This window comes from Cydia strobilella, chromosome 18, assembly GCF_947568885.1.
Source record: "Cydia strobilella chromosome 18, ilCydStro3.1, whole genome shotgun sequence".
NCBI lineage: Eukaryota > Metazoa > Arthropoda > Insecta > Lepidoptera > Tortricidae > Cydia > Cydia strobilella.
The window spans coordinates 12,998,614-13,011,324 of record NC_086058.1 but is presented as its reverse complement, the minus strand read 5'-3'; the positions used below and the strand labels follow the sequence as shown (position 1 = coordinate 13,011,324).

Below are 12,711 nucleotides of genomic sequence, written 5' to 3'. Positions count from 1 at the left end.
AATACACACTATATATATACACTTATACAAGGTAAAATAGGGTCCGAATTAATCGTAAACTGCATGCTATCCTCTTAAAACCGAGAAGCATTTATTTTGTTTTTGAATTTGGAACCCTTATAGTTACTCAATAAAAGTTTAAAATTCATTGTGGAATACGACATAAAATTATAGAAAATAAATAAACTGGAACAAAAAAATTTCCATACTAAACGATACGTCAAAAATGTGACAGTTACGTAGAAAGTGGCGCCCTCAATAATTTTCTACAATTTTTTTTGGACTATAGTAAGGATCCATTTAATTAAGGGGATATTCGATATAATGTCCTGATTAGGAAAAAGTAGAAGACAAGTTATCGCTTAAAAAAAATTTTTTTTCTACTTTTTCCTTAATCAGGAAATTATATCGAATATTCCCTTAATTCAATGGATCCTTACCAAAGAATATAATACTCACTAGGAGAAGAACGATAACTCCATACAAAAAAATGTCCCTTTCAAAAGTTCGTTTATACTAGTGGCGCTCTGGTTCTATAGCATACACTAAAATTGACAACCCGTTTAGCCTAGCGGGTATTAGCAGTAATTAAATTCAGGTAGCTAATGGTCCTGGGTTCAATCCCAGCGAGGGAATTTCTTTTTGTATTTTTTCTTTTTTGTTTTTGTTGGGGTTAATTTATTTCTCAATTAAATAAATAAATATGTGAAGAGATAATGATTTTTATTATATTTAGAAATTCTTACAATACAAAAAGACAAACAGTTATTAATTATGATATAAATAAATATTTTCATTCCTATTACGTAGGATCAAAAGAGCTTGATTAGAAAAAAATATAATAGGCAGAAAAAAGGCGTATTCTGTACAAAATTATGCATCGGACGGAACTAACTGTGGAACTTGTTTATATCTATCAGTCCAAAACAAAATAAATACATTGATTATGGCAAATGGCAATTAAAGTTGTTATTACGTCTATCCGGTTATGGAACATTTTCTACACCACAGCTCAGCGCAGGCGTCTTGGTCACCGGGAAACTAGTCTGGATATGCGGCAGATCCTTGCCCTTTGAGCTTTTTCAAAGATATTATATATGACGGTCCAGGGTTATACTATCATCTCACGCTCAAGCCATCTGTTGATTTACTCTCTAAAACAAAACAGTCGCAAATTAAACAATATTACCTAACTTCCTTCTAACTAACCTCGCTTAAAATTGCTACCAGGGGTCAAAATTTGCCAGCTTTGAGCTTAAACAATATGTGAGGTTTTGCATCTATCATCTATGCTGAAGTATGATTGTAATTTCGGACGCCATATAGCGTCTGCGGGACTTAAAGTGATAGTAAGATTAAATTATTATATTTGAATTTGGCAATAACTAGTACGCTTATTTTTTTAAAGATTTATATATTTCTTACCTTGAAATAATTATTGTTTCTGGTTTATTACTACAACGGTTTAAATTTAACCGAGTCTGTGCGAGGACGCATTTAGCATACGTTGCTCGCGCATATGATTAGTTTTAATTTTTAAAACTACTAAATAAAAATATTTTAAGCAAATAAATCGTTAGTTTTATATGAAAACTTTGATTTTTTGCGTTCAATGACTTTAATGACATTGACAGCATCGACATTCAAGATTTTCTCTATGTTCTTAGTTCTTACCAGCCAGACCCAAGTGCAAGAGGCACGTCAACCCTCTGTAGATTTTATAAACATAGACAAATACAAACTGAAATAGATAATAATTTATATCAAAAATAAATAATAATTTACATATAGGTAGTAGTGTGACTACTTTATAAATACAAATCAAAATCTTTGATAAAATAATTTGATTTGTTCGTTCCCGGACTTGTATAGACGAAGCCCAAAGTTGCTGTTGTAAAATATTTTTATGTTAATTACTGGCAACTTTTACTGAACTCTTTGAGAACGGACAACACATAGAAGCTTTTGGCGGGTCATATATTTCTAAGGAAGTCAATAGGCCTTGATCCTTACTATACCGAATATAGGCTTGAACGTATCCCCACTATTTTTGTTTACAACCTGTACCTATACAAAAAAAATACATATTCCACAATCTAATTTTAAACTTTTGTATAAAAATTTAGGTCTTAGGTTATTGTGAAAATGGGACTTAACGTCTTGCCTATGTAGGTATCATTAATTATATCGATCCTTATCTATTCTAAATAACCTCTAATTTGTCTTAAAACCATTTTAAACTATTGTGGATGGTAAAACAGTTTAATTATTTAAATTCATCGTAACAGATGCTCATTTCTAATAACCGCTAATTTGTCTAAAAACCGTTTTAAACTATTGTGGATGGTAAAACAGTTTAATTATTTAAATTCATCGTAACAGATGCTTATTTCTCATATCGTTACGTACTAAATAAGAGCCACTATTGCTTAGGCCTTAAGTTATAACTGTTATAAGGGAGGAAATTGCAGACAATCAAATTTAATACGCTTATTTTATTATTATAATGACTAATGAGGCTTATGACAATTTTCATTCTATTAATATTATGGATAGATATGAATGCTATTTATATCGATTGACCTGATTTTAAATTAGAATTCTTGCATACACACGTAGGCTGAGGCCATTTCATTTACCTATACACTACCCTTTTTAGGGTTCCGTAGCCAAATGGCAAAAAACGGAACCCTTATGGATTCGTCATGTCTGTCTGTCCGTCCGTATGTCACAGCCACTTTTTCCGAAACTATAAGAACTATACTGTTGAAACTTGGTGAGTAGATGTATTCTGTGAACCGCATTAAGATTTTCACACAAAAAAAGAAAAAAAAAACAATAAATTTTGGGGGTTCCCCATACTTAATTCATAATTCATATTTATTTATTGCATCCATACTTAGAACTGAAACTCAATAAAAAAAAAATCATCAAACCCATATACGTATGTAAATACGTGTGGGGTATCTATGGATAGGTCTTCAAAAATACCGCAATTTACCTTTCACTCACGTTTCACATAAAAAATACATTGTTTAAATTGTGTAATGTACGGAACCCTCGGTGCGCGAGTCCGACTCGCACTTGGCCGGTTTTTTTTTTCAATTATGGGATCGTTTTCGTTATTTCTAGTCAGCATCACGAGCTCTTGCGATTCTAATAGGAGATAAAAAAGTGTCCATCACGGTTCATGAGATACAGCCTGTTGACAGACAGACAGACGGACAGTGGAGTATTAAACATATTAATAACGGGTCACTCACGTATTTAAGTCGAAAACGCTCGGAACGGAGGTGGTACGGAGTGAAACATGTCGAGCGGTGAGTGACCCGTTATTAATATGTTTAATATGTCTGTGTCTCACGGAAGGACAGTGGAGTCTTAGTAATAGGGTCCCGTTTTTACCCTTTGGGTACGGAACCCTAAAATGGAACCCTTATGGTGCGATTGTCTGTTACATCTCTAAATATCTCGTAAGCCAGGTTAGGTACTTCCGAAATTTTAAATAGTTATAAACAAGGCTAAGGTTTTCGTTTTAAGGTACAGTTCCTAAAAATTTAAATAAAACATTAGAACTTTAATAAAAATCGCTTTTAAACTGCACGAAACGCCAAAAACAAAATTAGAAAAGGAATTGTTTCGGAGGAGGCGGCCGTGCGCGATGGTCCCATGCTTTCCTTTTCGTTTATTTTCTTGCTGTTTGCTTTGGACAGGAAGTCGTTTTTAGGGTTCCGTAGCCAAAAGGTAAAACGGGACCCTATAACTAAGACTCCGCTGTCCGTCCGTCTGTCACTGTCCGTGTGTCACCTGGCTGTATGTCATGAACCGTGATAGTTAGACAGTTGAAATTCACAGATGATGTATTTCTGTTGCCGCTATAACAACAAATACTAAAAAACAATAAAATAAATATTTAAGGGGGCTCCCATACAACAAACGTGATTTATAGATATTTTTATAGATAATGGTACGGAACCTTTCGTGCGCGAGTCCGACTCGCACTTGGCCGGTTTTTTTTTTAAATCGATTGCCCGAGTTTTCGCGGTACTTATTATATTACGATTCGATTTCATTTTCAAACCAGAGGCTAACGAGGCGAAAAATCAATCCATCAAGGTTTTATTGTTGGTAAGATTCGCTTTTGAGTGTTTTCAAATAAGAAATTCAATATTTATAACATACATAAATTGGTGTGTGTGAAGTCCCCAACCCGCATTGTGCTAACGTGGCTGCCTATGTTGCCACGTGCAGTAGGACGTAAACGTAACAGTGGCAAAAATATGTGCATTCCCGTTGCCAGGGAGGTTTTGGAATTATACTGAGCAACTCTTACTATGGGACCAACCCCGAAATCGCTAAATAAAAATTTGGCTGTTTCATACATTTTGGCTGGTCTATTTTCTATGGGAGGTTAAATTTTTTTTTCGCGATTTCGTGGTTGGTCCCATAGTAAACGTTGCTCAGTTTAATCCCAAAAACTCGCTGGCACAGGAATGCACTTATTTTTTTAGCCAACCTGTATATACGAATACGATATACGAATATTTCAATAATAAAATGTGAATAATAGCAATATGATAGATTTTTTGCCGCTAGTGTAGCAGTCGGTACAAGAATGAGGCTCCACCACAATGATACTCCGTATTCTGTAGCCTTCCTTTTGTATATCAAACTACATAAACATAGCTAGGTGTACGCAAATGTATACGTTAGGTACGAGTACATTTCCGCTTCCCGCGGTACCTTTTGTTCCCAAAACCCGCCCAGCCCCTTTCAGCTGCGGTAGGGTAGCCACGGTGTGCCAATGAGCGAAGACTGAGCTTTACTATGTTTTTAAAATAAATAAATATTGTAGGACATTCTTACACAGATTGAAGTCCCACAATAAGCTCAAGAAGGCATTATGCGTTGTGGGTACTCAGACAACGATATATGTATATTATGTAATATACTAATACATAGAAAACACCTAAGACTCAGGTACAAATATTTGTGCTCATCACACAAATAAATCCCGGGGAAGGACATAGGATAGCTTTTTATGTCGGAAATCATCCCTAAAGAGAGTGAAAAGGGGGGTGAAATTGAGAGATTTAATGAGTTGCCTGATAATTAATGTGAAGCAATTAAGCTTATACCTAAATTGAATTATCGCTATAACACTTTCTCCAGGCGCTAAACTTACTCTAGCTGCCTGTTACTGATTCCACGCGTTCCACGCAGACGAAGTCGTGGGAAAAAGCTAGTTATTAATAAATGTACGATAATGTCGAAATATCGGGAGCTCATAAATAATACAAAAGTAATCACGGTCTATATCCCGGTCAATATAAGTCTAGTGAAATGTACGATAATTAAAAACTTAACAAGTCACACTTCAAAACTCTAAAAGAAAACTAACAGCGAACCGAGTCTACTTACTATTTGTCCCATAAATTCCGTAAGCCTTGTCACTGCGGGCAAAAATGCACCTGGCTCGCTGCCAAAGTGCCGCGTTGTTTCAGTCTCAATAACAATGCCTTCCAATCGAGAAAGGCGTAAGCGCCGTCGTTTTACTACTGAGTTACGTCCGGTATAGTGGGACAGATCCGCAAGATTTATGCGTCGTGGTCACCCTACTAATTGGTGTTGTAATTATGGCATAATTTGTAAGTTTTTTTTAAATTATGATTTACACAATTCATAATTTAATCAATAATGCTAAATTAATAATGCATGTACAGTCAAGGGCATAAATATATATACATTCCCAAAGTTTTAAAAATATGTGTACGCTCTTACACCTTAGACAATAAAGTCGTGTTTACATATTTTTGAGCCATTTGTCCGGATCGATATTTTTGCCTTCGACTGTACATATGTTCCGTATTATAAACTAATATACACGGTGTTACTTGAGCCACTGAAAACCTGAGACACCCCAACAGATTTTTTTTTTTTCAACTCATCTTGAGTATTTATTCTTTAATCCAATAAATATTCGTTGTTTAGTTTTCTTAACAATTCTATTCGACTGGTAATTCTACACAAGATACTTCGTCGGTTTAGTGACATCAAAGATAGATATAACTCCGTAATAGATGGATACAGTCTAAGGAAAAAAGTGCCTAGAAAATCAAGAAAATTTGATTCTCGTTCAGAGGGCGCTACTAGTTTTGGCCTACAGTCGTATAGATGGCGTTGACGGTTTCGTTTGTTATTTAACAATTTTAACGCATATCAGTGAAAGAACATGGGTCAAAATCATAAAAATAATTAATGCAAATAAAAAAAATCATTTATCTATATTTAAATACATTCTATCGTATTTTTATAAATCTTCATTTTTAGTTTTAAAGTGTGTCGACAGATGGCAGTGAATTTACTGGGGTTACAAAATTTACTATGACAGTACCGCTCTAGTATAAGTTACTCTATGGTGACATCAAACAATTGCTAGTTACCATCGTAAACACTGTTAACTGACCATTTGCATACCTTACTGCAACGAGATAAGGTTTACCAATGGCCAGTTAAGGGTGTTGCTCATTGACAAATAACGTGTCAAATGCTAGTTATTGATATTGTTGCATTACAAACTTGTAGACTGAGCATGTAAAAAATAAATAAAAAATTATAAAAAAATTACCTCCATTAAAATATAGCGCAATCGATTCTGAACAAACTGTTTTTAGGTTTTCGGTGGGTCATGAAACAGCGTGTAGATGTCACATTCGTAGTATAGAAAATTGACCAAACCCTCCAGTGGTGAGGTAACTGAGGAACGAACTAAGGGGTGAAATTGGGGTAAAACAAAAGTATACTTATCCAAATAAAAGGAGTACCTTTTCATGTGGATAAGGGTTAAATAAGAAAATCAACTTTTATAGCCCTCAACTTTTTGGTATGTCTACAGCAAAGACGTGAACACAGTTCTGTTTGACCCAATGGTGCGGACAGCGCCGCGCAAGCCGCAAAAACAGTGGCAATTAGCGGGGTTGTAAATCAGCCCTTATCGGCGAGTGATCTCAACTGTAAAGATTTACGCGTTTGACCGAAACCGGTTTTTTTGTCGAAACCGAAGGTTCCGGTTTTGAATCATTTTACGGTTTAGACTCAATTGTTTTAGTCACTCGCGCGACATGTTTCGGAGAGCCGTGTCGCGCGAGTGACTAAAACAAGTGAGTCTAAACCGTAATAGTTATTTGTGCAACAAGAGAGGAAAGTTGGTTTTTCTTGCGAGTGTTTATTTTGAGTCCCGAGAAAGCGAAAGATTCTATAATTGAATCACGAGCGAAGCGTGATTCTAAGGTAGAATTTGAGCGTAGCGACCGGACCGGACCGTACCGTACCGTACCTACGACGATACTTTTTGTCTGCCTCTTTAATAAATTGTTTTTCTTTAAGCTGTACCTTTTACTGAGGTGTCCCATCAATAAAGAGTATTCTATGTATCTATGTTTGATATGTGTAATAAACTAATAAGTACAATCGCTCGCGCTTATTAATGCGAGTCGTGTCAAGGTCGTGTCATAAAAATTTAAAAATGTGCCATTCTCAACCAAAAGGATACTTATTGTCGCTTGTCAATAAGGTGCTATTTCCATAAAGATTGAATTTGAAATCAACCTTATCGACATCCGACAATGTGGTACCTTTTAATTGAAAACGTCACAAATAAGCAAATTTTATTGTATTATAGTGTATAACTGAGTAAGTTTGTTTTACGCCCGCGTAGGCGTATCGTGGCGTATCGTAGCGCTCCGTAGAAGGTCTACGCCGTAGCGGATTGGCGTAGCGTGCGCCCTCAAATTGCAGCAGCCTTGTGCACTAAACGGTTTATGTGCATCCTTGTGCACGGTTGCGTGAAAATTCCATATATTTCATACAAGATTGCTTTTATGTATAATTAAGTATATTATTAAGTAAGTAACTACCTACAAGAGAACGCTTATCAATCATCAAAAGCACTGCCGGTTTGATTATTTTTAGGATTTCGTACCAGAATGGGCACTAATATAAGCCTCCGCTATCATTTAGTTTAGACAATGTTTTCCATGTATCTTTATTGCCGTTGTAGCGAAATAATTTACAAATAATGTACAAATGATTTTTGAACGTTTTCTGACTTTATCTACCTATACCTTGCTTGTCGCATTTCTGCTTTTTTTTTATTGTTGACTGGTAGAGAATGTCTAGAAGCATTAAGTCCGCCTATTGTATTTATTTTATGTGCAAGTTTTAAATAAATCTCATATCGAAGCCAGTTACATTATAACATTTTACCTGTGTAGCTACTATCTGAACTAAAAGTACAAATACAAACTAGACAAACTAGTGTACAATGAACAAGCCCTAACACTATTTCCCTAACACGATTACATCAGCCCAAACCATAAACTTTAACCCACTTCCATCAAAATGCCCAACAGAGTTGCTAATACTAATCGTACGCAATATCATCGTTCCCGTACAAAAAGACTTAAATCCACACAATTTGCCATACTAAAAGCAACTTAAAAGCTCAACAAATAACGCTCACTTTCAAACGGAAACGTTGGTTGTTAATCCATTTTTTAAACTGGCTGACACAAAGATTAAAAAGACGTAACACACATACCTCTGCTATGCAAAAATTTACTTAAATAGTTAGCTGATAAAGTTAACTTTTAAATGGCGCATTTGTTACGTTCGATTAGAAATACAAGGATATGCTTCGCGCACGTGATGCACGCGAGCGTTACATAAGTGCGTTGTCGTCATGACAACGGGATTCAAACAGCCACAGATAATTATCAATGACCATAGACAAATTTGCGATTTAATTCTAGGTTCAACTTTTTTTTATATACCCGGCCCAGATATACTTATAGGAAATTGCCATTGCAAGCGCCTGGATGGACACTTTCGTTCCACTCCGATCATCTCATTCTCAGCCTTAAGGGGCCCACTGATTATCAGTCCGCCGGACGATATAAGCCTTTCAGTTAGAACCAAGATTTGACAGTTCCGAACATCTGATAGGCCGATATCGTCCGGCTAGTAACCATGTTACCAGTACAATTTATTGTACGTAACACTTTTACTAAAAAAATGTCTCCAATACAACCTTCCATGACCGTAACAAAACGGACACAATTTATTTTTCTCGTATTACAATCGAAAGACGTCGTGATTCTAAGTGGAACTCGTAAAAAAATTTAAATTCTAAAATGCATGTTGAGGGTACGTATAACTTTAAATAGAAACAGTTACCGAAATCAAAACTACTTTGTCTCAAGATGCTAAAAATGAAAGTATTTCATTCATTGCCGACCTTACTAGACGTTGGTTTTTCAGTATGTGGTGGTGGTATTATACTGAGCAACTTTTACAATGGGACCAACCACGAAATAGCGAAAAAAAAATTTACCCTCCCATAGAAAGAGGACCAGCCAAAATGTATGAAACAGCCAAAATTTTTTTCGCGTATTCGTGGTTGGTCCCACAGTAAAAGTTGCTCAGTATAATCCCAAAACCTCCCTGGCAACGGGAATGCACTTATTTTTTTGCCACCCTGTATAGGTATAATATACTTAGGTATTCAATTTGGCAAAGGAATCTCACCCCACAAATTTTGGAGCAATGCTTTACTAATACTATTAAATAGGATTTAGACTCTTTTATTTGTAATTATTTACCTAGAAAACATATTCGTTTATGTAACTAACCTTGAAAATGCAGTAATAAGTAACATTTATCGGATCCACACAACTCAGGGCAAAACTCAATTATAAATTAAATTATAACTTTAGTTTTACAAAGTTACGCTTTAAATTTAAGTTCTTTGTTCTAGAAATCGCCTCTTGTACAATCAAAGTATTTAATTTCCGACCCATTTTGTACCTTGTCACAGTGACAATCAATATGAAAGTCGCTAGACCTCGTACTATTGACACTGTGATAAGGTACTAAATGGGTCGGAAATTAAAGTCGTTGACTGTACAACACCATTTTAGTAACCACCTAACTATAAGTAGTTCAATATTTACTATAACTATGGCCCAAAAATTCAATCCGTAATTAATTATATCAATCATATGTTAATTATATCGATATTAAAGATATGTTGTGAAATAAATATATCTAATGTAATCTAATTATAATCTTATTATCAATGATCCTTTCAGTTCTGCCCGATTATCTAAAAATATTTTTTAATACAGTTGCTCAAAAAGTGCTACTTTTCGTGGCTGTTTATCGTGCGGAAAGTTGGTTTTCGCGAACTAGTGCTTTTGACTTTTCCAATTTTTTTTAAATTTTTACTTGTTCCAATTCATGACCACTTATTGATGAGTGTTAATATTAGTTTCCTTTAAACGTCGTAATCAACATAAAAACCTACTGTTAATGTAAGAATACGAAAAATATGCATATTTCATATTTTATTACAATTACCTCTTCATCATTATAAGTATTAAAACACGTTTATTTTTTAATGTTGAAAAACGGTTCTTAATAAGTTGTCTGAATGGAACGGAACGCCTGTCAAAGAAGAGGCGTATTTTCTTACTGCAAGAATGTTTTAAGTTTCCAAAGGCAACATTCGATATTGTTTTTATAAATGTACGATACACAAATAATCGTAAATAACGATATTTAGGTAATAATAGTACAATGTTTTAATATTTACAATTGTTTCTGTCTAACATGCATTTGAAAAAAAAAACTCATTGGAAGTGGGTTCAATAATAATAACAAAATCTATTCTAGTCGAATAAAAGCTAGAAAAACACCTCTTCATAATGTCAATGTCAATGATGTCACAGAATTAATAATATAAAAGTTTCGAATTCCATTCCTTACTTGTTGCTTTTCTTATTTTTTCGCAACTGTATTTAAAAACGTCGTTCGATACACGTGCGGAAATGTCAATATTCACTCGTCCCGAGTCTTGCCACTTGCCTACGGCTCGTGGCAAGATATCTCGGTACTCGTGAAGTAATGACATACTTTCCGCACTAGCATCGAAATGTACTATTGCCTTAGAACTACTAAGGCCCAATTGCACCATCCCACTAAACCCGGGATTAAGCGGTTAAACCGTTAACCCCATGTCAAATTGTACTGGTAACTCCAGGTTTAACCTGTTAAACCTGGGTTAGGAATGGTGCAGTGGCGCTAAGACAAGTATTTTAAATAACAATTACACCTAAACGAAGATATTCCAGTTAGATTTGGACCATAGGCTATTTTAGACTATAATTGAATTAATTGGGTGATTTTATGGTACCCCATGGAAATAGAATAACAATCTTACAGATCGGCATTCTGTTACCATCAAAATCAACAGTTGAAACGTTATTTAAACGAAGCGTAACTTTGCGTGTTTCACATTGTTTATAAAATCAGCGACAGAGTAGTTGTAAACTATGCATGCGTAGCGGGCGAGCTCACCGTGGGCATCAGCTGATCCGTGCTGCGGACACGCGTCACCTTGTTCTTGTAGATGACCTTCTTCACGGCGCGCTCAACCTGCTGGTTCCACCGCATGAACATCACGTACGCGCCGTACAGCGAGAACAGCACCAGCGCCTCCTGCCAGTAGATCAGGCTGTCCCGGAAACAGTATATCAACACCAGCAAACTGATCGAGTAGAAGCTGCAATCGCGGAACAGCGGCCACCAGGTCAGAGTCAACGTCGTGCGGGAGAACAACGCGCACGCACCGATCACGAACAGGATGTTGAACACGGCCGAGCCCACGATCGTCCCGATCCCTACGTCGTCGAACGACACGAACACCCCGATCACGGAAGTGAACAGCTCCGGCGCCGAGCCGCCCGCCGCCATAAACGTGGCCCCGGCCACGTCGTCTCTGATAGCTAGGCGTTCTATGATCACGTCCAGCGACGGGACGAAGAATTCGTCGCAGACTATAGCCAGTGCGACGAACATGTAGCCCATTCCGAGCACGTGCAGGAGGACGGCCCCGGAGCGCCGCTGCTCCTCCGTGAAGAGATCTGTGGGGAACAGAGGGGCTCTCTCCTCGTGCTCGGTGGGCTGCGGCTCGTACGCGGACGAGGTGTCGTAGTCGAGGATGGTGGTGTTGGGCTCGCCGGCCCGCGCGGCCGCCAACAGAGCGAGCAGCAGCGCGCCACCCATGGCCGTGGGGCGCCGCGCGCGACTGCCGCTCGCCGCCCCGCCCGGCCGCTCGATAGCGCCGCACTGCGCCGCGCGCCGCCGCCGCCACCGCCGCCGCCGCCGGCGCCCTGTCCCCGGGCGAGCACAACCAAACGTAAACTTGTCACATCACAGATACATTGTTACGGATGATAGATAAACACTTTATTAATGCATAACGTCTAGCTCTCAGATCTCTATTATCGTTTCATTGATTTATAGGTACGTAAGAGTAGATTTCGACGAGTCCCGTTTAGCTCAATAAATGTGATGTGAATTAGTGCTTATTAGCTACCTCATTTCAGGATAATTTATGTAGTAATTCGTGTCTCAAATTGTTGTATTATCATCACTAATGACTTAATAAAAAGATAATAAAAATAATCAAACGTAGGACAAATGTAGATACCTAATATATAACTGCCGATAATTTGGAGGAAAACTAAACTAAGGGAAACCTTCTAATCCCTTGTACGAGTATATAAGTAAGAAAAGTAAAAGAGTAACTTCATTTCATTGTGACTTACAGGCCAATTCGAACGTACACTGACAACAGAATGATATTTGAAT

At 37.0% G+C, this 12,711-nt stretch overlaps 1 protein-coding gene across 4 annotated transcripts in view; it reads right to left on the bottom strand.

Annotated features, from left to right (window-relative positions):
- Window positions 1-12,423, bottom strand: part of LOC134749562 (sodium/potassium/calcium exchanger Nckx30C) — a 90,356-nt gene extending 77,933 nt beyond the window's left edge. For 3 of the 4 annotated variants that reach the window (XM_063684552.1, XM_063684553.1, XM_063684554.1), the window contains exon 1: window positions 11,416-12,423. In XM_063684552.1, the coding sequence (XP_063540622.1) occupies window positions 11,416-12,123 (708 nt within the window). In that variant the 5' untranslated portion in view covers window positions 12,124-12,423. The remainder of the gene's footprint in view (window positions 1-11,415) is intronic. The other variant, XM_063684555.1, reaches the window with a different exon arrangement.
- Window positions 12,424-12,711: the final 288 nt, after the last annotated feature.